Consider the following 24,152-nt stretch of genomic DNA (forward strand, 5'->3'; position numbering starts at 1 on the left):
TCCAAAACGGTTGGCGGGGTTTTCCCCACCGGCTCCTGTCGGTCGGTCGGCGGACGTGCTTCCGATTCGATCTCGCCTATTGATGTTTTTTGTTTTAGCAAAGGTTTACTTTCATCAAAACTGAAACTACGCACTAGACCAACTAGGCCTCTCTTTCATTAAATCAACATCTAATTCACACATATTCAATAGTAATAATAATGAAAATGGTAATAATAATAATTACCCATTACACGCATACTCGATTTCTTTCGAAAAATGATTCATTTCGCTTTGTACATAACTCGCGCGCAATCTCGTGCGCGCGCAAAATGTATCTGAACTTTTTCGATTGCCTCTTTTGTTTTGTTTTTTGTTTTTTTTTTTTTTTGTAACCGAGGTGTCCGGGCCAGCTTGCGCGCACCTTGACTATTCCTCGGGGAGACTAACACTGACAAGCCACCGCCATGCCCCCACTTAAATCACAAGTCTTTCGGTGGGGAATCGAGCATCCTGGGGATCAGGTGTCTAACCACACAATCCCAAGTATGCCCTAACCAACTGAGCTACCCATGGGTGGGTATTTTTTGTATTTATTTCACGGTTTTCTAGATTAGTTTTTACTTTTTATGATGTTAAAAGTCGATTTTTTTCCTTTTTATATAGCTAGCAATCTATCTATCTTTCTTTCTTTCGATTTTATTTTCTAGATTGTTCCACTTTATTTGCACTATTCTCGTCCACGTTTTCTAATTAAATGTTTATATCTACTTCAAAGTCATGTAGATTTTCTCTTTGTTACTAGCAAGAAAAGTGCGAAAATCAAGGCTAATTGGTAATTTAATCGGAAAAAAAGTTGGCGAGTCATTGAAATGAAGATCGGTAAATTCATATAAAAATTGGTAGATTCTAAGGTGTTGGTAAGCTCGAACTAAAAATTTCTAGAAGTTAAGGAAATTTGATGCATTTGCAAACTGTCAAAAAAAAGTTGGCAATCCCATAAATGTATTGATAAGTACGTGACAAGTTTACCGGATAATCAGGGAACCGGTAATTTTTACACCAACAGTTTTTTGCTATTCATCAAGTTTTTCAGAAATCTACCAGAATGGGAAAAACAAATTCATTTTTCTAAAAACACAATAGTAAAATCGCCCCACTTCCTATAATCGTTGGTATTTTTAACTAGCTCTTTTTAGTTCTCTAAATCACATAAGTTTTTGGTACAACATGTGATAAAATTACAAAACACCATTAGGGAAAAACTTGCTCTTCCAATTTTTTATTTTAAAAAAAAAGAGTTGATAGTCAATGGCAAAAAGTTACTTCCTTTCTGTATCGAAACTAAGTGCATTCTTTTAAATGTGAAAAGTTATCGACATGCATCGAAAAGCTACTAATCTTCAACCATGAAAAATTAGTAAAAACGTGGCGAACTTACAATTACTAGAGGTTGTAATGTGCAACGTCCGTGCTTAATCACTCAGGCGAGTGAGACTGAATACGATGATCTGATCAGGGATCAATTGGCCAGCTGCTGTACTGTGTCGAACAAATTCGTCTCGGTAGCATCCTGAGAAATCTTATGAGTCGGAGGGCAAGGTCGTATCGATCGTTGAGCATTACGAGTCGGACTGCAGGCATGATCGTGTAAACATTGCCCGTTTGCATCGCGTATATGAAGCACCGTCGATTATTGTTCGTGATCGATACTATTACGAGGAGACCTAGTTAGTAGAACTGCTGTGGCTGAGGAGGTGGTGAATTTGTGATCCTTCTGCGAGATGGTCTTAAGAGGAAAAGATGTGTCAAGACTGGCAAATGACTGCTTGGCCTGACCATTGCTACATACAACTAGTGTGGAGTCGGGGATTTGGAGTTTCCGGGACCGAGTTTATTGTTACGTCGCATGCTCGCGCAAATGCGGTTACAGCACGAAAACTGCTTTGCCGCCTTCGTTTAATTGGTGAGCAGCATCCATTGCTGCTTAATTATGGTTCGGTCTTAGGACTTCGGCTCAGGACATTGCCACTTCGTGTAATATGAACTAGCTTTATGAACTGATTGCGCCGTGCCGAGTGGCGTGTCATCTTGATGGCAGACGACGATGCCAGTGTCCCGGTTTTGTACTATTGGGAGGAAACACTTGATAGGGTCAGAAGAATCGTCACATATAGATGCACAAAAACATGTCTCGGACAGATTCAGCACCCTTGACAGGTACATTTCCGGCTGCTTCGGCTTTGATTGATGAGCTCGTTGAACTGTGGCCAGAGAAATTACCAAATGAAAGGACATTAAGCAGCGTTGTTATATGATGATTGATCTTGAGTGAGGCATTACCTAGCTTCAAAGCAAGAACAAGAGGTCGCAAAAGAGATCAAACTTGGGTGTCAACTCCAGAATTTCATATGAAGAAATCCGTTTTGACACAGCCATAGCTGGAGATGATACTAACAAAAAGACCTCTGCTATTATTTACATAGATCACACTGTTTCTCGAGAAAGCTGCATAGCGGTGTCGCTTAATGTCGAAGGACGTAGCTGCTCCATCTACTGGGAGTTCCAGGTTTTCTTCACTTGCTGGATTCTCATACCCTGACGGCGCAAATGCATTGTATCAAGGCACTTTGAAAGTCCTAACCTCTACGCACCATGTCAATTTCACAGTTCTGCGTCCTGCCGACTACTCTAATTAAACACTGTAGACTAAGCTATCGTCGGCTTTCCTACTACGCCTGTAACTAGAAAGATATGTAGAGCTTCCGAGTAGCGGCATGAAGTCGAACTCGGGACCGACCTTTTTCCCTCCGCACCTTTCCGAGGGGCTGCATTGCTGGAGGATGTGCAGGACTTCCTTCATGGAAGGCCTAGTGGACGGCGATCTGCTGGTACAGACAAGTGCGAGCTTGAAAACGGTTGCCATCTCGTCCACATTACATGGTTCCTTGATCTCCTCGTCGAGGGCATCGGCGATCGGCTTTCCTTCCCCGTAGTGCTGCCACGCCCATTCTGTGAGGCTTGTGTTCTCGTCCCCGCTATTGGCTTGCCTCCCGGTCACCAGTTCTAGGAGCACGACTCCGAAGCTGTACACATCGATCTTCTCGTTCACTCTTGTGCTATATGCATATTCTGCGATGCAAAACACGGATTTAATATTTGTTGTATGATTAAGATAAAGGGGGAGGCTATTCTCAGGTCAGAAAATTTCCCTGAATAATTTCTTAGCTCTTACCAGGGGCGAAGTAACCGAACGAGCCCGCCACGGCCGACATGGTGTGAGACTCGCCGTGCTTGGCTAGCATCTTGGCCAGTCCAAAGTCCGCCACCTTGGCCTTGAACTGGAAATCCAACAAGATGTTGCTCGACTTCACATCGCGGTGTATGATCGGGGGAGAACAGTCATGATGCATATAGCCCAGGCCTTGCGCGGCTCCTATAGCGATCTGCAGCCTCATAGGCCAATCCAACACGGCACGGCGCGGCGAGTTCCCTCTCGACGTCAACGCTCTCTTGTTCTTGTGAAGCCACTTGTCCAGACTCTGATTCTCCATGTACTCATACACGAGCAGCTTCGAGTTCTCGCTCGAAATGCAGCACAGCAACTTCACTATGTTGGAATGGCGGATCGAGCCGAGTATTTCGACTTCTGCTGCAAATTCTTTCTCCTGTCTCCAGTCCAACTTTCGGTTGTTCCAAATCCTTTTGACAGCGACGTAGTCGCCCAAATCGTTAACCGCTACACGATACACCTTGCCCGAGCCGCCACTTCCTATGAGGGTATTGTCGGTTAGATTGGACAAGATGCTCGCTTCGGTGAACCCGAGCCTCTGAAACGAAGTTAACTTCCAAGTTGCGAGGTCGTGCCTGAGCTTCTTCCGCCGGTACTCTCTGATTACAAACAAGGAGAACAGAACAGCAGCTAGAAACATGGCAATCACAAGAACTAGAATCAGGGCGAGATACTTTGAAGGAACCTTGTTGGATTTACTGCTTCTGGTATAGCAGCTTCTGATGTTCGGCATGGGATCATCAGCGCATAGATCAGGATTGCTCAAGAAGCTATTTTCATACACTAGATTATTGAAACCATCTGGGATTCTACCAACTAGTCGATTGGAGGACAAATTTAGGGTAGTGAGCCTCAACTTGACCAATTCTGGGGGTATCACGCCTGAGAATTGGTTATCCGATAAGTCGAGATCGAGCAGGTGAGGCAACGAACCTATTGCTGCAGGAATTTGGCCAGAAAGCATATTCTTGGAGAAATTCAAGGTCGTTAGTGACTTCCAGGAGATGATCTTTGAAGGGAGTTCACCAGAAAGTTGATTGCCATCCATCGATAGAATGATAAGTCGAGAAAGACTAGTCAATTCTTCAGGGACATTGCCAGAGAACAGATTGTTGCTCGCCTTCAAGACCGCTAGACTCGACCATGAAGAGGCTTCGGTCGGAATTGGGCCGGAAAATTTGTTGTTGCTGATCTCCACTCTAGACAAATTCCATGCAAGCTTGCTCGGAAGACCACCCGAAAAGGAGTTTTGACTTACCATCAAGCTTGACAAATTGAACAGCGTCCAAATGCCCAAAGGAAGTTCGCCGGAGAAATTGTTGTTGTAAAGCTGAACTGTCCGCAAAGTATTGCAATTCCCGAGCGATTCCGGAACTTGTCCGCCCAGATTATTGGAGTAAGCAACAACACCTAGCAAGACCCCATTAGTGCAGAGAGTTTTCGGCAACTCGCCACTGAGCTTATTAGCCGAGATCTCAAAGGCTTCCAGTGGCGAATATAGGCCAAACTCGGGCGGCAATACACCGCTCAGCTTGTTGCCAAAAACACGGAAATATCTCAGCAAAGGAAGCTGGGCTATACTCACCGGTATGTGGCCTGATAATTGATTCCAATACAGATTCAAAAGGCTCAGACTTTGCAACTTCCCGAAATCTTCTGGGATTGAGCCGGTCAGGTTGTTCATTGCTAGATCAATCTTGATCAAGTTCATCGACGAAATAGAGGTGGGTAATTCACCAGACAATTCGTTATGGAACAGATACATATAGCTCAAGTTCTGTAAAGAAAACAACGAACCAGGGATTCCGCCCGTCAATGCGTTTCCTGACAGATCCAGGTGCTCGAGACTGGACAAGTTCGAGAAGCTCTCCGGAATTCCACCGATCAGATTGCACTGTTTCATCCACAGGAACGTCAGCTTCTTGAGCTGCCCGAATTCCGGTGGTATCATTGCAGGCACAAACTCATTATAGGCCATTTCCAGAACTTCAAGATTGACCAAGTCCCCAATTTCCTTGGGAAATGTGCCATTGAACTGATTCTGGTACAAGTTCAGAGTCTGCAGCCCCGACAACCGCCCTATCTCCGCAGGAATGTTGCCGGAGAAATTGTTCCCGCCGACGTCCAAGTAGTTGAGGCCCGAGAGCCGGTCAATGTCACTAGGAATTGGACCCACAAAGTAGTTCTGAGAAAGGTCCAAGATTTGAAGCTTGGAACAGTTATACAGTGCCCTTGGGAATCCACCAGGAATGTAATTCCACGAAAGGTCAAGCTGAGTGAGGTTCTTGAGGTCGCAAATTGAAGGCGGGATCGGCTCGGTGATGTTCATGTCGCGGAGGAGGAGCCCCGTGACGGCGCCGCCGGTGCAATTGATCTCCGGCCAGCCGCACGGCGTCGCCGTCGATGAGGTCCACGATTGGAGAGCAGGTGGATTGCCCCATTGCTGCTTCAGGTTGAGCAGGACCGTGAGCTCATCTGTGGCCTGACCCTGTGAGATTACACAAAAGGGTATGGAGAGAAGAGAGAGGAAGATGAGGGGGAGGCCGAGCTTTCGGAAATAGAGGGGCATTTTCGACATTTCAACGGTCCGGTCGGTCACTCCGGCGCTTGTTTTTGCCGGGAAAGTTGGTTGGCCAGGAAAAAACTAACGGAAACAGAAGGTAGGAGTTTCGGAGTTCCACATTGGTGAGCTTAGGAAGAGCTGGAGCTATTTATATAGTTCGGAGGTTGTTGTCCAATCGCACTAGCAAAATGACACTGCCATCGAGTTTAATTACGTTTGTGCCACTGATAGTGATATGGTTTTGCCGGTCAGTCCAACTAATAAGAGTTCTAATCCATCACGTTTCCACTTAACATTTGACAAAAATTACAACATTCGAAGAATAAAATAAAGAGGGTCGCAATAATTTTTTAGGATGGTCCCACCAATTTGGGGTTTTTAGGCTATGAAAAATAGGGTGGTGGCGAATCCGATCCTAGTTAAATTAGTGGACCCTTTTTAATTATCTTGAAAAAGAATATTATAACAGTATGATCTTATCCTGTCAATATGTTAAGATAATTTATTAATTGTATATGCATGTAAGATCTATGCCCTTTTTTGTCCCTTAGTAGCACATGAACAATGTGATCTAAACTGTGAATTCTAAAAACTCGAATTTCTTTATATTCGTTTCGCGGCTATTTATATGAACTTTACAATCACGCTTTTTAGTGCAATTTTTTGTCCAAATTTGTTGAAGTATATGCCGCACGATATGACTTGCTAATGGTTGAGGAATATTAGATTTCTTGTTAAATGTTTAGCTACAAGAATAGATTATATATTACTTTCTCCTCGTAATTTAGCGACTATCGATAGTAATGTTTGATCACCTAACTTTGGTAAAAAGGGTTTTTTTTAATTAATTCCTTATGACTTGTATCCGAAAATCATATGATTATGTTTCATTTGTGCGTTGGGTTGCTAGCACTAGCTCACGTCCTTCGAATTTTTTCTGGCCGAATGCATTAGCTTAATTTGTTAAATAGAATTAGATTAAATTTGAACTTTACTTGTTATTGTTTTTGGGGGGTGGACCCCTTGTTCTAGAAGGCGTCTCACGGGTTACCTCTAGAGAAAGAAGATTGTTTGACCAATCTGTGGGGGAAGACAAAACGCTTATTGCGAAGTTAGACAAAAAAAGAACCAAAAAAAAAAAAAAAACACTTTTTGCAAAGTCTCTTGGACTGGTGGTGGCTGAGAGCAGGGGCGGCTCCAACTGTATTTATTGCACAAAATTATTGATTCTCAAACCCTGGTGATGGTTAGGGAGGATATCTCACTGAAACAGGGGAAGATAAAAGCTTCCGACCGGGGCACCTTGCTTATTCAGGTGTATATATGTAACGGACTGATAGGATCGCATTTCTTATTTTTATATATTAGTGCCTGCACGACCAACCCCCAAGTTGGGGGATAGTTTTTCTTCCATCATCTTAGGGAATACTTCGCATTTTACGTCCCAAAGTTCAGACGAAATAATTTAAGGACATTCTTAGGTCCGAAACTTTTGAACCGGACTATTAAACAATATGCTAGTGTATTTGCATCATATTAGGCATGTTGAAAATCTATGTTTACTAAAACTCATTCTCTGGTTTTCTACATTCAACTTTAATAATTTAAAAAAAAATTTAGTAGTTCTTAGGGCCCGGTTGTGACTGTAGTAGTAGAATTTAAATAATCGAAGAAAGTACCATGCAAAATAATATGTATCATTAATTATTGAATGAAGTAGGGTCCTTTGTCTTATATATAAATTCACTTTACACTTATCTAATATTTTATATGTCCTATTTTGCTCAGAATAAATTTATCACATATTGCTTTCTTTTTTAGCTTAACACGATTATTTTACCAATTCTAGGAATCGTCATTTTTTTTGGGTTAATACCACGAAAAACCCCAAACTGGTAAACATGTGATAAATTTATCCCAAACTAATTTTTTGATCACAAAAAATCCCAAAGTGGTATACCTGTGACAAATTTACCCTCCGTTAGTTTCCGTTAAATTTTACCGTCAAATTTCTAAGTTGGATAACATGTGGCAGTTGACGGGTGTACCAGTTTTGGGTTTTACCCCTCCTTTATTCACATGTTTATCAATTTATGATTTTTTGTGGTATTAATCCAATTTAACGGAGGGTCAATTTGTCACATTAGGGTTTTTTATGGTCAAAATAGTAGTTTGGCGTAAATTTTTCACATGTATACTATTTTGGAGTTTTTTGTGGTCAAAATATTAGTTGAAGGTAAATTTGTTATAAGTGTACCAGTTTGGGGTTTTTCGTAATATTAATCCTTTTTTTTGTTACGTGAAATTCACTCCAATTTTTTGACCATAAAGGAAAATTCACTCCAATCTTAATGCATATTGTATGGGATGGAGTAAAATTACTCTGTCTCTCTCTTGGCATGCTACATATGTAAATATATATATATATATTTTTTAGATAAGTGCATCGGAAGTTCTAAAACTTGTTATGACAGTGCAATTGAGTCTTAAAATTTTTAAAAAATGTAATCAAGTCATAAAAGGTATTAATTTAGTTTAATCAAGTCCTTCTATTAACTCCATTCAACTTGACTAATAAAAAAACTTGACGTGGCTTTTTTATTTTTATTTTTTCCCTCTCTTCTAAATGGTGCTAATGTGACCTAACAAGAAGAATAAGGCTAAAACGATGACGTTTTGGTCCAATTTGATTTTCAATATAAATACTATTTAAACTAGATTAAAAAATAAACTAAATAAAAAAAGAGGAACGTAGGCAAAACCAGCTGGCAATGGTGGGTTGAGAGTCGGCTGGGATTACCGGGCCTCGACTAGTGGCCGACGACCCTGCCATTTTTTATTTTTATAATTTAGTTTATTTTTTTAATCTAATTTAGAAAGTATTTACATTAAAAAATAAGAAATTGGACCAAAACGACGTTGTTTTAGTCTTATCCTCTTGTTTTATCCACGTTAGCCCCACGTAGGAGAAAGAAAATAATAAAAAAAGCCAAGTTACCATTTTCTGTTAACCAAGTTAGATGGAATTAATAGAAGAACTTGATTGCATAAATGTGACAAATTTTAGGACTTGATTGTACTTTTTGAAAGTTTTAGAACTTACTTGCAATTTCATGATAAAATTTAGGACTTTTAGTGCACTTATCTTTTTTCTTTCTACCACATATTATGCCAAGCCTAAAGCATAAATATTTTCTCATTCTCATGGATTTATTATGTTAGATATTATTAAGTACATATGACATTTTATGACTATGTTGATATCCTGAAATATTCATCTCTCGAAATTGCTTGAAAAGAAATTAAGAAGACTTCTTTTTATCGAATAACGATTGTACATAATCTATTCAATTACTCATATAAAGCATTTCAAATTAATTAACTGTTTAGATTTAGATTGAGATTATAAGAAATTTTCCTTTAAATCTTATCTTTTCTTAAAAACTCTTAAAATTTCATTTGGAAAAGAAAAGAATCTTCATTAAATTGAATTTCTTAAATGTTCAAAATTCACTTTTACGACAGTATATTAAAATAAAAAAAATGAAATTGTATACGAAAATAAAATGATTATTTATTATATTGAATGGATCTAATATTCAAAAAGTCACTTTTGCTATGACTTATTAGATTAGATTATTCCACCGATGCCGGCACAAGATTGAATGGGGCTTTGAAAGAATGGAATTTGGCTTTTGAATCTTCATTTTCACATCGATGTGACAAAAAAACTATGAAAATGCGAAAAGAAAAGTGTAGAGTGTCCAACTCCAGCCATTCATCCAAGCCAATGATGACTTCAGAGCCAGTAAAAAGCAGTCAATGCATTTAGGTAGTTGATGCAAAGGACAGAGACAAAAAGATCAATTTAAGCCAAAAAGCATGGTCATAAAGTCGTGGGAAGGTTCCAATCATTTTCATATTTTTCTGAATCAAATATTTTGTGGGCCCAAAATATTATTAATAATTGAAGGGGAGGGGGGAAAAACAAAGAAACAGCAGTTGTTTCTCGTGGACTAAGTCATCTTATCAAGTTGATTTTCTTCATGCCTCTTTGAATGCAAGCCGACTTTGGCGGCTGCTGTTTATGTTTTATATGTTTGTCCATTCGAACAAAGGCATGATATTTCCTCAAATTTGCAGAGTCATGTCCTCTGCCCTGACCCCTGAGTCAATGACATGGATGGATGGATTTATACCTCACAATTTCTTGTTTCTTCTCCCAAGTTTGCTAATGTCAGCATTGAATCTTGTGTGCCTGTCTTTGATTGTTAAAAGAAGGAAAGAGTCTTGCCATGAAGCCTCCATGTCCATAATACCATACATTCATCATTTCTGTAAGAAGAGCTCCATGCTTAGATGGGTAAAATGTGAAGAACAAAGTAGTGAAAAAGAGGAAACTAGAGCAGGGGCAAGAATAGTTAGTTACTCATGCAGTAGAAATCTTTTGTTATGAGAAGTTAAACCTGGAAAAACACTAGGAAACAAGATTTGGCAAGTGTAGCTTTTCATGCTGACAAAAGGGTTTCTAGAAAGAGAGAATTAAACGAGTGCCTGGGTCAAAAAGATGCCCGGATTTTCTTCTGAGAGAAGTGAATTTGATTAAGTCACTACCTGCTTAGGTTCACCAAACATACATGAAAAATCAAAGAGTGATTAAAGCATCTGTTTTAGGTGGAATATACATTCTAGAATTAACAGGAATCGGACCGGAGATAAACTTTGTCGCATGCTGAACTCGATTGAATTATTTTTACCGAGGAATAGCCGAAAAAGAACGGCAATTAAGTCATGAAAACAAGTTGAGATAGAAACACTGAAATCCATTCTGTTGAGTGGAATTTTGTTTATAGCAGGTAAAAGCTAATTGTAATCACATATATGCTTCAGCTGGTAAGTCCTAATAAACTAATGCATATGCTATATACAAATAGCTGGGCGAGAACTAATAACACACAAACATCTAGAATAGCCTTATGGATGGTCCAAAAACCAAAAAAAATACACTAGGAAGCATAATATACAAGTCCTTGAAATTGTGAACTCCTGATGATCAGCTCAATGTCTCCCTCATCTTCCAGTTTTTGCCGCTGAATCAGGAGGTGTGTTGTCTTGATCACTGCTTACAACTGAAAGAAAAATTAAAACCATCTTAACTCGAGGAATTAGATGAGAACGAAATCGACCCTTAGATGGGAAGTTCAAGAAGAACCTGAAAAAGGAACTCACATGGCGGGGAAGCGGTGAGACCCGAGCTCTTCATGATGCGCAGCCTTTTGACAGTAGATACAAACATACTACGAGAAAATGATAAGATTGTGTTGGGAGAGCACTTTTATGTAATTGGGTGATTATGATGACTACAAAACTAGTTGGAATCCTTTTTAGTTGGCTGCAAATTCAAGCAAATAGAAAACGGAAAACTGTACTAGGAAAGATGATCAGTTTTGAGCAGCTTTGAAGCTTTTCAAAGGTGTCGTTGCGGTATGTTCGTTTGTTGAGTTACTGGATTATGGTCGACAAATATAACGCAGGTTATTTGTTGACACAAACACTAAAATAAAGAGTACTTACTTCCATGGAACATCACCAACGAGTATCCTGTCTCCTTCATTATCCTCATAAACTAAAGTGCATTCCCCATTTTCGGCATTCATGTCCTCTCTCTCTGCATTTGTATCATCGCTCGCAGCGCTTTGCGCTAAAAAGTGAAAGGTTAGGACATTAAACACTTAGCATCACTTGTATCATGTTTGTCTTCAAGAGGAAAGGATAGATACTCAAGTGCTACCTCATTAACCAATTACCATTCTTGGACTAAGATGCTTAATTTGAGGTCTTACCAGCAAGAAGGCCTCTAAAGAGTTCGTTAATGGCAACAGAGAGCTTCTCATAACTGTCATAGGCTTTGAGGTTCAGTTTTCTTCCTATTGGGAATCCGTCCATGTAGATCTTTACAAACATGTGCTGGTTTGGATCTTCTGATTGATGTTCACCATTGTCCTGCTTCCTAAATTCACTCGATGACATCTCAGGAGTTTGCCTGCACAACAAGTTGTTTGCAATGTTTTTCCTGAAGGAACCTATTGGAGGCCACCCAACGACTGGACCAGGCGGAATTCTGCAAACAAAGGACCAATATAGTCAAGTTGGGGTCTCTAAAACAGTTCACAGATACAGATATGTTGCATATTGGGACCCTGAGGATTATGCTGATTTTGCACAGTACAAAATGAGTAAGTGCCTTATTCTTACCCTGGAGAGAGTTCTTTTACCTGTTTCTTCACTGATAAGTCGCACACTTCAATTGCAATCAAATCATATGACATCCTTTTTTTTATTTTGGGAGATCCATCTTCATTTTTACTACTTCATCTCTTTGATCCTTTATGACAGAGACAACCTAAAATACCCTAATGCATGTTCATTCATTTTCTTTTCAAAATAAAGTTTTTCCAAATTTGTGGCCGAGCAACTCCCCATACATATTAGCTTGATAAGAGTAGGAACAAGGGAGAATGAGAAGGCAAGCTTAGCAAAATAACCTTTTCAGAGAGTTTCCAGGCAGAATAAGAGGACTTGAAAGGGCTTCATTGTTTAAATTGAGAAAGTCCCCTTCATTAAAGACATGCTCTTGTGAAGATTTTGCAACCGTCACATTCAGCAGGGAGGTCAAAGAGAACTGTTTGTATGAAGGATTGGGTTGCGTCTTCAGTTCCTGGATCACTCTCTGAAGAGCCAAAGTCGTTTTCTCGGGCCAGCATGTCCTGCTATCAGCAAGCTCCTCAATCTTTTGGTCACTCAAAGGGGGCTTTAGGCAGGGGTGTTCATGCAAGAGCTTTGTATCTCTTGCTTTATGAGTTACAATGTCTTCAAACACCCTTTTCGGAGAGTTTCCAGGTAGAATAAGAGGACTTGAAAGGGCTTCATTGTTTAAATTGAGAAAGTCCGCTTCATTAAAGACATGCTCTTGTGAAGATTTTGCAACCGTCACATTCAGCGGGGAGGTCAAAGAGAACTGTTTGTATGAAGGATTGGGTTGCGTCTTCAGTTCCTGGATCACTCTCCGAAGAGTCAAAGTCGTTTTCTCGGGCCAGCATGTCCTGCTATCAGCAAGCTCCTCAATCTTTTGGTCACTCAAAGGGGGCTTTAGGCAGGGGTGTTTATGCAAGAGCTTTGTATCTCTTGCTTTATGAGTTACAATGTCTTCAAACACCCTTTTGGCTCCTTGAATAAAACTTTCTCCAGGAGGACCGAGCCTCAGGTCCAAGTTCTTATCGTTTGACCCTCTTGCAACGCTCTTCTTGTTTCCTGAGCACCCTTCTTTTTCCTTAGCAGGCATTCTGCATAAATGACAATAAACATCAATTTGTACTGTTTAAATGATGACAAACCTAATGGGAAAAGATAGGCATGAGAAATACAATATTTCAGTTTTGGCAACTCAGTTTATCAGGAGAAAATGAATGGAAAGTAAAGTACGATCAGAATCGTTCCGAAAACAATCGGTTGTCATCATGGGATGTGTGAAAAGCTTAGAACAGAAATTGCTCAGTTTCAGTCTCAAACCTTTCTCAGATACTTTGCTATGGTAATTGACTGAAAGAGAAACGCGTTGCAGGCATCAGCAAAAGCAGATTGACTTTAAGCCTGTGAAGATTCTCAACTCTGCTACCAACTAAGAAGAGGAACCACTATATCATACAGATGGCAAGAAAACCTGGTTTTATCACAACCATGCTTCAGTGGGAATGTACAGTGGATGGGTTCTTTCAGCTTTCACTTCGACTCGAGTGGACCGTGTGTTAGAGCAGCAAGAGGAAGTTGCATGGAGATTCCGAATGCCGAGAACTGAAGCCGCACTAGGAAAGGGTAAGCAAGTTTACATGCGCAATTAACCATCTGTGGACTACACTTGGTGGTTGTTGTCACATCCCTGATTCATGACTTGGGGACAAGACAACTTGTTTATTGTTTAGCTGGAATCCCAACGAATTAAGCATGCTTGCTCAAACCCAAAACTTGAACAGAGGAACACGCATACATACTTCTTGTTCTTGGCCGCACGTACCTTCTGACTTTGAATGATTAGAGCTATTTAGCTGAACCAAGATATTTATTCTTCCAAATTGAAAGAAAATAAGAGAGGGCAGGGCCATCAAATGCTCAAACAAAATTTTGTTCTTTGTTCAGTTCCAACAGTGGCTCAAATAGGACAGGGCCATGGACCTACATAATGCTATGACAAAGACATTGGGTATATTCTCGATTCGGCATCTGAATTAGCGAATGAACCATTAATGCACATACGATACATTCGAGTTCCAAACGCCTTTCACTCAAGCCGATCCAGGGTGATAGTGTAACGCGTGGCAGCAATCATTTCAGTTTGTCCATTTGGAGGAATCCGAAAAAGTCGCTTGAAGGGTCCACTTTTCTGATAAACCTTTTCAACTTTCTTACATGGTGTCCCAGTGCAAAACAGGCTGACTTCTGTTTAAACGATTATAACAAATGGCAGTCTTTATCCTTTGCAGTAGCCTACTTATGTAGGACATTAGGAGCTTGTTCTCTTTAACAGATTAAAACTATTTTGATAATCTGAATGTGCCTGAATATTTGCACTTTCAATACATACTCGGCAAGTACAGAGTGAGAGCATCATCACACTTCTTTCGTCCTCGAGGCACAGATCAAGACTGAGTCTGTATAAAACTTGTGCAGCGTTAAATAGAAGCCCCAATTTAAAGAATCTCTCTCTCTCTACACGCGCATGCACACTTTCGGCAAGCCAAGGGAGTCTGCATCTTTTGGATTGGTGGGATGCCAACTTTTGTTCTTTGGTGTGCTGAACAACAATGTTGAACAAAGTACTAAACCATAATTCTTTGATGAATTGATACTTTGTTGAAGTGTTCATTGAATATGAAAATCGTCGTTCACATCATTACTAGCATAAGAGTCCATTCCTAAGTGGTAGACCCCCGCATGCACTCCATATACGCATGATTGATCCCCTTGATAAAACACCATCTTTCACTTTACACTTTTGAGGCCTCTTTTCAGCTTTCTCCCTTTTCTCCTTTTTGCTTTTCATCAGGTTAATGATGATTGTCTTCGTCCCTAGCTCAGTTTCTCTGCCTCCTGCATATAATTTAACTGCACTTGGATTCATCAAATCAGAAAGCATCTTTTGAACAAAGCCATCTGAGTTTTCCAAAAGGAATCATGCTCAAATAGTCCTAACTCTCTTCTATGCAGTCCTAAGCCTATAACACTAAAAATTCCCCACATCTGCGTCATCGTAAAGTCAATGTTAGCTGATTATCTCTTACTTAACCTAAGAGCTGTATGTGCAAGTGATTGTTATGTCCCCATGGCAGGCCGATTCAATTCAATAAATCATTCACAATCACAAGTCCCAAATTTAGAATTTTACTTCACGATGCATTTACCACTTGACAACTAAGAATCTGCTCACAACCAGAAAGGTTGAACATTGTGGCGAGAGTCGATAAAAGTTCTTCAACTACAAAAGCTTCAGATTTATCAAGAATGAAGAGTTACAATCTTATACAACACAGTCGAAAGAGAATTAACATATAAATTATGAGTGGAAGCAATTTGAACCCACATAATACAAGGAAACACCTTCCTAGCACATCAATGGATGTATGACAGCCTTTGCCAGAAATATTGCTTTTCCTCAGTCAAAAAATTGCTGAAAAGAATCATCTGAAAACTTATGTTGGTAATCATGTAGAAGTGAGCTTTAATGTAATCTACCAAGTGGTGTGCTCGTAAAACTTATTAATGTATCAAAATCTTCTCATCTCCGCAAGAATCCCATTGCCTGACGGACATTATTGAGGGTAGCATCTGCTATTTCTGTTGCTCTTGCAGCACCTTCTGCCAATACACCATCCAAATACGCTGAATCGGACATGATTTCCTTGTAGCGGACCTGTAAATGACGAAGAGAGGATGAACCATCAACTATTTGGCAAACTTAACCATTCAAAGTATACTCAAGCACAACAAAAGTAAGAACTGTCAACTGTCACACATTTGAAATCTCAGCTGTCAAATAATGAAAATCAGACTTGCAACCGATTAATGTAATATTCTCCTGAAGTTACCAGGATCATCTAAAAAGACAAATGATATGAAGTAGAAACCTGAATGGGATGCAGATGATCAATTAAGGCGTTCGTAATGAGGGGCTTAAACAAGCCCCAATTCATGTCTTGGCATTCTTTTGCAACTTCCTGTGGTATAAAACATGCTAGTTAAACTTTCTGATGCAGTGTATCGAAAAGAGCTTAAGAGCCACTGTCAAGTCCTTAAGACTGACAAATGTAATACCATAGTACGCAGTGACGACTGATAAAGTTAACAGTAACATCTCTAATTGCATTACCTCTTTGGTTTTTCCTGAAACGAGCTGGTATATTGAAAGTAGATTATTGCATTCTGGTCTGTCAGGATTATCAAATTCCAAACTAAATGATAACAAGAAAATGCAAAAGACGAAAGATCAGCAGACAGCATACAAGGAGGATATCATGATATACAACATTTATTTATAGAGGAACTCCAGAGAAAAAAATTATATGTTCATGTTCCAAATTTTGACAACAATATTTCAATATTTCAGAGCATCGATACAGCAGAAACGATAAAAGTTGAAGGAGTGAGTATCGACCCTGTAAATGAGTCAGTTTTGCAACGTTTGATCTTGTTTGCTATCACCTACAAGACAAATAAGTGAACTCAAGGACGGTCAAAGAAACATGAGAAACATACACATTTAATTTATCTTTTGACAACCTGCATCAGCAAACTACAGACAGACATTAAGCTGCCTGACCACACACGCCCCACACCCCCCCCCCCCCCCCCCCACAGAAAAAAAAAAATTCTAGAATTGAGCTGACAAAAATTACTTTAGATAGATGCGTGCATTGATAAAAATATAGATGGAAATTAATTTTTCCTAGGTTTTGATAAGCACAACAAGATGGCTCTTGTGGCAATAAGTTAAAATGGTAGTGCTCAACAAGATAGCTCAGGTGGCAAAAAGTTAAAATGCACAACGAGATGGCTCTGCTTATATTGCACTAAGTCAGTCGAATGCAATCTGACATGCCACTTCCCCATCTTAACGGTGGTGGCTGTGTTGTATGTTCATCACTATTCTTATGTCTAAAAGTGCCACTTCCTCTTTAGATTGACATGCAACATGGTGTTTCAGGTAACTCCTACGCGACGTAGCAAGTTTCATTAAACTATTAATTGCGACCCCCCCCCCCCCCCCCCACACGCACACACGCACACACACACACACACAGACACACAGACACACACACAGAGAAAAACAAAAAAAACCCAACCAAACTAAAAAAAAACGATAGCTAATGACCAAAATATCAAAGCAGCTTCAAATTTATCTCATCAGAGAACTGGCATGCATAAGGCAGTCACCAGCCACACACAATGGTGTCATATGTGGCCAACAAATTAAATTATTGCAACATTATCAAGGGGGAAACTCACATCTTTTGAGTCAAGAAGATTGATCCGTGACTGATCAGAGGGTGAAGATTTCGACATCTGCAAGAATGAAGCCCACATTTCTGTTATGTTGGGAAGAGTTCTCATCCTTCAATCCGATGAAAAAGGTTTTCTACGAATTTATTGTTTTACAAACTGAAAATTTAACTAGCAGAAATATTGAATCAAAGCTTCTTTGGAGAATATAGAAGGTTCCATGACCTTGGAAAGACCATCAGTAAGTGACATAACTCTTGCTCCAGCTGGAGGGATAAGGGGCTCTGGAACCTATATCAGGAATAGCAAACACTGCAGTTTGAAACTTATTGAGCAGAGCCTGGATTCAGCATTCAGAATGAAACTTACCTTGAAAATTGTTCCTCCTCTCCTGTTACAAACAGTGAGGATAATGAAGGATCAAAGTCTGAATGGAAAGCACATCCAGAATTTCCAAAAGTATCAAGGTGGAAAAATGGAAATCCTCACCCTCCCAATTTCTTCCACTTCCTTCCTCCATATAAGTAGTTAACACGTTCAGCTAGTTCACGGGTCAATTCCAGATGTTGCTTCTGGTCTTCACCAACAGGGACAAAGTCAGACTGCAAAATTGTCCCCCAATGGTGAAGCTAATAAGGATGTTCTGAACTAATGATCACTGATAGTTCTAAAAGCAAACCAACGTCGCAAGCACTCAACAAGAAGGGCCATAAAAAGAAAACACAGAAGAAAATAGACACTTGTCACAGACAACTAAATAAGTTCTATTGATTTGTTTGTAATTCATATAGTATGCAAATAGAAAACAATACATTTCTTGTTTTTTTACCTGGTATAGGAGAATGTCAGAAGCCATAAGAACTGGATAAGTCAATAGAGCAACACCAACATTTTCGTCTCCCTGTAAAGTCAAAATTAAAGTAAAAAATACTTTGTTAACTCATAACACATAAAAGTAGCATATAACAGCAAAAGATCGTATATATGCCAAATGGGTTTCACTGTGTCTGCTTACCATTTATCTCAAAACCTACATGTTGCTGTCACATATATGGTCATTGGGATTTATCTAGGTTTATGAAATATTACCAGTGGAGCTACACCATTACAAATCTATCATCTAATAGACGAATCAAATCATATCAGGGAATTTATAATTAAAATTGTTGCAAATGATTGATCTTGTGGCTCAGACTTCAAAGAGGTTCCAAGAGCTATCACCCAAAGGAGTAAGGGCTTATACTTGACAAAAGTCAATTAAAGGCACACAACTTGGCACTTACTGCAGAAGCTTAACGTTAGTTCTTCAAAAAAGAGGGGAAAAGGTGAGACTTTTCCCTCCATTACATTGCATGAAGAACTTCCTCAATACTCAAACTTGCCGGTCCTTTGTCAGGCTAATCAACCAGGATGGTCAATGGTACTTAAGAAGAATGACCATAACAGCAGCAGTGGACCGGTACAAGTAAAAGACTAGCCAATTCATGTACAATATGATATGAAGGTAAAAAGTAAAGGAGAATATATCGATGAGGATGAAGCTTCCGTACAATTAAAACGCACCGCCTTGCGAGATTTCTCTTTAAACTGGATCATTCTATTAAGCCAACCAATTGGCGTAGCCGAACTCAGCAACCACATCAATTCTACATGAGCACGGACATGGGATTGCACAAACACAGAAGCCTGTATGCGACAATTAAAGTCATATGCTATCAAAGGTAGAATAAGTGTGCAAATAATTGATGACTGTTCCTTTAATTCAGAGAATACTTCAAAGCAGGGAGGGGAGAAAAATTGCCTTGGAAGTGTCAACGCCACATGCCAAATATATAGCCGCTGTATCTCTGGTTGCCTTAGCTAACTGTTGTGTTTCGTACGGTAGTGTTATCTGTAAATGACAATGTCCAACAAAATGTACTTAAAACTAGCCTGAACAGGCATTAGAAGGCATTTTACAAAACTTTGGAAACATTTATTCCCATATCCGGTTCAAAGTTTTTGCCTGCCTGAGAAGAAAGCAACTTGGAATTTTCCTTTCCATCCCACACGTTCTAATTCTTATATTTAAATCATAAGATATCTTATTAGGATCAAAAGATCTTAAATTACACAAAGATATCGACATGAATACAAATTCTTTTAGATATGATCAATTGGCAGGCCTAAGCAGGCTTGGGTATGATGTTGAGGAATTTTCTCTTTACCTAGCCCTAACAGAGCCCATGCCTGGCCTGATGGTTTTGTCCAAGCCCATCCATGTCTGATAAAGAAGACTCCCAAGCCTGCCTCCTTCACCATTGTGTTTTTCTTTATTTTTTTTCTTCTTAATGTTATTGCACCGCATGAAAACAGTTAACCCTATCCCTTGGTCTTGTCCAACAGGGTTATTAAAAATGGTATAAGACAGGACAAATACTAAAAAGAAATGTTAGGACCAAATAAAAATCAACTCCAACGGCGATAGCATGTAGTTAAATGATAGGCTAGAGGAAAAAACAGCCTCATGGCTCCAATAATAAAGAATGTAAAGTACAAGACCAGGATACACACCTGTATTAGATTGGGCAGAAATAAAAAGTGCAAAAATGCCTCAAATAATCTAATGAATGTAGAAAAAGCTTAGTTCAAGGACTAGAGCTTGTAGAAAAGACTTAGACCAAGGGCCAGAGCTTGGCTGACCTAAAAGTTTACTGGGTATGACATGTTCTCATTAATATAGCTTCCGAATTTTTCAGTGTCAGTCGCCGATAGTTAATATTATAGTCCGTTAGATAGCTTATTTAGAAGCCTAAAACCAGCTGATAGAGACACCTTCTATTGACCTATGAGGTGATTAAACACATTATATCCATGCCAAATATTAAAAAACTTACAAGAAAATCACCTGAAAATTGAGGTGTCAATGAGAAACTATCCACATAAATCCAAAAGCAAAGAGAGTCAAGATCACAGTTTTAGATTTCCACTCGAATGGGTAGGAGAGGACATCCTTCATGAAGTAACATGCCTTCCAACAAATTCCTTATTTCCAGATGGAGTCTACAAAAATCTCCTTCTATACCAAGTTCTTGCATGACTCAGATGAAATTGATATTTCAGTAATCACGTTGGACGAAAATTGGTGGTAAGAAGTATATTGGAAGGTGGAAGCTTGACATTTATATTAAGAACCTACCATAAGAGTTTACTGGATGGTGGCTACAGTTCAGGATTAGGGAGGCAAGATAAGATTTTCTTAAAAATGATGAAAAAGTACATTAATTTTTTCTTCAGGTTACTTCAAAAGAAATTAATTTTAAGGGGGAATTTGTCAGACACCCGGTGGACAATCAGGAAGAAGCCCCACCAGCACCCTATGTCCACCAGTGAGTTTACTTCAATGCTGACATCAGAAATATAACATAATGCCGCTATTTTGTTCTGGAAGAGAATTCTCCTAAATACTAATGCGAAACTTGCTCGTGATATTTTTCCTCCATGTTTAACTCCTTCAAGTGAATCCCCCATCATCTACTCAATTTCTCCGAATATATAACTACAGTCTCTGTCTGTTCAGTGTTGGTCAGCTAGACAGCATTTATGAACCACTCACAATGTTCTTTTGGAATATCAAGGTGCACGTTTTGGTCTTGCATAGCATAATGAACCTACGTGATCTGGCATGACCTAGTTAACTAGCTTATTGGAAAAAGAGCAACAATATTACTAATACGATTTTTTTTAATTGGAAACTAAAAAAAATGGGACCTTTTTGTGGAAATGTACAACCTCATGCATATCAGGAAAGATAATGCTACTGAGGGCTGTGTCAGTTTTACTGCAAGAAAAGATCAATTGACTTGCTTTTCTGTCAGTTACACTAGATGCAACTAGTAAGAAGGACAAACCACCCAGTACCCTTATATCATTTAATAATCTTGAACTAGAGAAAACTATGCCCAAACCAAAAACATACCGCGTGAAGGTCCACAATGAAAAAGAGCGTGTCATATGAGTTCTGCGGCATCGAAACCAGGAGTGAGTATAAATGAAGAAATAACAACAAGTACAAACCACAACAATTTACAGGAAAACCAACATCAACCTGAAGCTCAATCCAATTTTTAATGGCGCCGAGGTAATTCCCGAGGTGAATGGAACCTGTGGGCTGGACTCCAGAAACAATCCTTTTCCTGTAAGGCAACTGAATGAGCATCAATGGGGCTAACATAACTCTGCACTCAATTACACTCCAAAGTCAACCCAAATCAAAGCAATGGAGTAAAAAAATCACCAAAGAGATGTCAAATTAGGCATCAAAGCAATGAAGCCAAAATCACCAAACCAACCCAAATAAACCAATTGGGCAATCATTTCAGCACCCGGAGAAAAAAGCGAAAAAAACAAAACGCACCTCATGGAGCCGGAAGTCTCCAAGACGGTGGGTTCGGAGAGCGAGAGGGTACAGAGACAATGAAAACTCGAGGCCTTGGGTCTGACAAAAAGATGCCTTGCGAAGCACTTGCTCGGAGTGACGGCACACGACCTGTTCGACGTAATGACGCAATGAGAAATCGCCACCTAGTGGCTTCAAGATCGCAAAGAACCATTACATACAGGCTTCTACGTGTACAAGCACCCTCAAACATGGCATTGCACATACATTGCAGCAGTCCCCACGCTCACCCACAAGCACACACATAGAGAGAACCGTACATACAGTCACGAGAGGGGGAAAGAGAGAGAGAGAGAGAGAGAGAGAGTACAGAGAGGTGGAGTTGGAGAGGATGGGGAAGTGAGAGAGAAGGGAGCGAGCCATGTCTTCTTCTTCTCCAAGCTCTGCGGGTGGGACGAGCGAAGCGGATGTGGCTGCTGTGCGCTCGCTCACCGCAGACTCTGTTTTACCCGATTGGTAGAAGCGGAATTTTTTCTTTTATTTCTCTAAGTTAAGTACAAAAGCCACAAAAAAACTCTAAATTATGCCCACTATAATACCAAAAATCTCAAATTTATACCTATATGATACATTTACTCTTCATCAAAATTTTGTTAAATCTAAATGCTATATACCACACCAATTCTCCAATGTGGAATTTTTTTAACAAAACTCACACATATATTCTAACACAAAGCATTCATAGGATACTTTACGTATTTTTGCTAAGACTTTTAATATGCACATTTCTTTTGTTTTTCAAGGGCACGACCCTAATTACCCAGGTACCTAGGAAGGTATTAGAGCAGAAATCGAACTCATAACTATTCAGAGCCGAAGGTATGGGAGCACCCTTACCTTTGAGTCAATCCTAAGGTGAGTAGTACTAAGCACATCTAACCTTAGAGTTTTGAAGTAGTTGGTATTAGTAGTCGCATGATCACTTGTACACTTCCTCTTTCCATTTATAGAAATATGTAAAAATGAGTAAAGCTCATGCGAGGTTGAATCACACAAATGTGCTAGCTTTATTCAGTAGCTTACTTTTTGTGGTCACTTTAGTAGATTTTTAATTAGGGCAAATGTCTAAATGGGCAAGTTCTTATGCATAATTTGGTAATAACTTTAGAATTGTCTATCTTTTTGTATTTAATATGTAAAAGCTAGATCACCCAATAATGGAGAAATTCCATGAAAAAGAAAACCCGGAATATATGAAATTGGAAGAACCATCTCTAACTCTTTATAAGAAAGGAAAGCAAATGGGGCAAAGATATGAGAAAAAGGCATCAATCACTTTCTCGCATTTTTCACACGGAGCCAATGGCACAAAATTGAGGATTTCTAGAAATGAAGGACAACCATGAAGATAGGAATTTACATATCACCTTATGCTTTCATATGTCTTGTTAGTTCACATTATTTTATGTGCTCGAAATATTACCTCTACTTACATCATGATTAATAAAATATTGTAATTCAATATCTCATATATTTTTTTTGATGAGTGAACAAATCTATGTTTGTTTGATTATGGATATATATTTCATCGCAATTTAATGCATTGATAGCAACATTTAGAATGATAGAACGCATCTGGCTAGTCTTTCTGGGGTAAAAACATGGGGGGTGGATCTTTCCGGGAAAAGTGCCACAAAAGTCCTAAACCTTTTGCATTGGTGCCAATTTAGTCCTAAACCTTTTTTTGGTGTCAATTCAGTCCTAAATCTTTTGCATTTGTGTCAATTTAGTCCCAAACCTTTTTTTTTTTTGTGCCAATTGAAACCTTTTGCATTGGTGCCAATTCAGTCCTAAACCTTTTGTTTTTGTGCCAATTCAGTCATTCCGATCAATTTTGGTTGGATTTTGCTGACGTGGACGCCGACCGGTCGGCGGCCGGTCACCGGCGCTGACATGGACAACTTTTATAATATTTATAATATTTTTTTAAATTTTTATTAATTTTTTTCTTTTTTTTTTCTCTCCCCTCCCTCCAGCCGGTCGCCGGACCGGCGACCGGCCAGAGGCTAGAGGCCGGCGCCGGCGAGGTTCGACCACGCCGGTCACTGGCGAGGCTCGCCCTCGCCGGCCACTGGCGAGGGCGGCCTCGCGCTGGGCGACCTCGCGCTGGGTGAGGCTCGAGCCCTCGCCGGATATGGCGAGGTCGAGCCTCGCTGGCGGCTGGGCGAGGTCGCCCTCGCTAGTGACCGGCGTGGGCGAGCCTCGTCGGCATTGGCCTCTGGCCGGTCGCCGGTCTGGCGACCGGTTGGAGGGAGGGGAGAGAAAATAAAAAGAAAAAAATTAATAAAAATTTTAAAATATTATTAAAGTTGTCCACTTTAGCGCTGGTG

The 24,152-nt window shown here is 39.7% G+C and overlaps 3 protein-coding genes across 11 annotated transcripts; all 3 read right to left on the minus strand.

Annotated features, from left to right (window-relative positions):
- Nucleotides 1-2,365: 2,365 nt before the first annotated feature.
- On the minus strand, nucleotides 2,366-5,957 carry LOC115674274 (receptor-like protein kinase HSL1). Its single transcript, XM_030596623.2, has 2 exons — nucleotides 3,215-5,957; nucleotides 2,366-3,111 (listed from the first exon to the last, which is right to left on the minus strand). The coding sequence occupies exons 1-2, from the start codon at nucleotides 5,847-5,849 to the stop codon at nucleotides 2,675-2,677; spliced, it is 3,072 nt and encodes a 1,023-aa protein (XP_030452483.1). The 5' UTR covers nucleotides 5,850-5,957; the 3' UTR covers nucleotides 2,366-2,674.
- A 4,679-nt stretch (nucleotides 5,958-10,636) lies between these two features.
- On the minus strand, nucleotides 10,637-14,164 carry LOC115674276 (uncharacterized). 8 transcript variants are annotated; one of them, XM_056310481.1, is made up of 6 exons: nucleotides 13,906-14,164; nucleotides 12,380-13,177; nucleotides 11,678-11,955; nucleotides 11,409-11,535; nucleotides 11,064-11,131; nucleotides 10,637-10,963 (listed from the first exon to the last, which is right to left on the minus strand). In XM_056310481.1, exons 2-6 carry the CDS (start codon nucleotides 13,174-13,176, stop codon nucleotides 10,905-10,907), a joined length of 1,329 nt encoding a protein of 442 aa, XP_056166456.1. In that variant the 5' UTR covers nucleotide 13,177; nucleotides 13,906-14,164; the 3' UTR covers nucleotides 10,637-10,904. The 8 variants fall into 8 exon arrangements, with proteins under 8 accessions (XP_056166456.1, XP_056166457.1, XP_056166455.1 ...); XM_056310482.1 differs by having other exon boundaries at nucleotides 13,883-14,164; XM_056310480.1 differs by having other exon boundaries at nucleotides 13,721-14,164.
- Nucleotides 14,165-15,405: 1,241 nt separating this feature from the next.
- Nucleotides 15,406-22,291, minus strand: LOC115674485 (tryptophan--tRNA ligase, chloroplastic/mitochondrial). Of its 2 annotated transcripts, XM_030596875.2 has the most exons (15): nucleotides 22,133-22,291; nucleotides 21,781-21,912; nucleotides 21,472-21,559; nucleotides 21,343-21,384; nucleotides 19,186-19,275; nucleotides 18,948-19,070; nucleotides 18,214-18,285; nucleotides 17,874-17,986; nucleotides 17,754-17,775; nucleotides 17,610-17,675; nucleotides 17,391-17,447; nucleotides 16,540-16,586; nucleotides 16,255-16,336; nucleotides 16,013-16,102; nucleotides 15,406-15,798 (listed from the first exon to the last, which is right to left on the minus strand). In XM_030596875.2, the coding sequence occupies exons 1-15, from the start codon at nucleotides 22,183-22,185 to the stop codon at nucleotides 15,664-15,666; spliced, it is 1,212 nt and encodes a 403-aa protein (XP_030452735.2). In that variant the 5' UTR covers nucleotides 22,186-22,291; the 3' UTR covers nucleotides 15,406-15,663. The 2 variants fall into 2 exon arrangements, with proteins under 2 accessions (XP_030452735.2, XP_056166399.1); XM_056310424.1 differs by lacking the exon at nucleotides 21,343-21,384.
- Between the last annotated feature and the right edge of the window lie 1,861 nt (nucleotides 22,292-24,152).

The sequence above is a fragment of the Syzygium oleosum genome, unplaced genomic scaffold (genome assembly GCF_021117445.2).
Source record: "Syzygium oleosum isolate NSW1041296 unplaced genomic scaffold, Sole_v2.1 Sole_v2.04, whole genome shotgun sequence".
NCBI lineage: Eukaryota > Viridiplantae > Streptophyta > Magnoliopsida > Myrtales > Myrtaceae > Syzygium > Syzygium oleosum.

Coding starts and splice junctions, on each gene's coding strand:
- LOC115674485 (XM_030596875.2), bottom strand. CDS start 22,185: ATGGCTCGCTCCCTTCTCTCTCACTTCCCCATCCTCTCCAACTCCACC. Junction 17,448..17,609: donor TTACTGATGGTCTTTCCAAG/GTCATGGAACCT, acceptor TCATTCTTGCAG/ATGTCGAAATCTTCACCCTC. Junction 16,587..17,390: donor ATCTTCTTGACTCAAAAGAT/GTGAGTTTCCCC, acceptor TTTGTCTTGTAG/GTGATAGCAAACAAGATCAA.
- LOC115674276 (XM_056310481.1), bottom strand. CDS start 13,176: ATGCCTGCTAAGGAAAAAGAAGGGTGCTCAGGAAACAAGAAGAGCGTT. Junction 11,132..11,408: donor GTTGGTGATGTTCCATGGAA/GTAAGTACTCTT, acceptor ATTTTCTCGTAG/TATGTTTGTATCTACTGTCA. Junction 10,964..11,063: donor TCTCACCGCTTCCCCGCCAT/GTGAGTTCCTTT, acceptor TTTTTCTTTCAG/TTGTAAGCAGTGATCAAGAC.
- LOC115674274 (XM_030596623.2), bottom strand. CDS start 5,849: ATGTCGAAAATGCCCCTCTATTTCCGAAAGCTCGGCCTCCCCCTCATC. Junction 3,112..3,214: donor GTTCGGTTACTTCGCCCCTG/GTAAGAGCTAAG, acceptor TTTGCATCGCAG/AATATGCATATAGCACAAGA.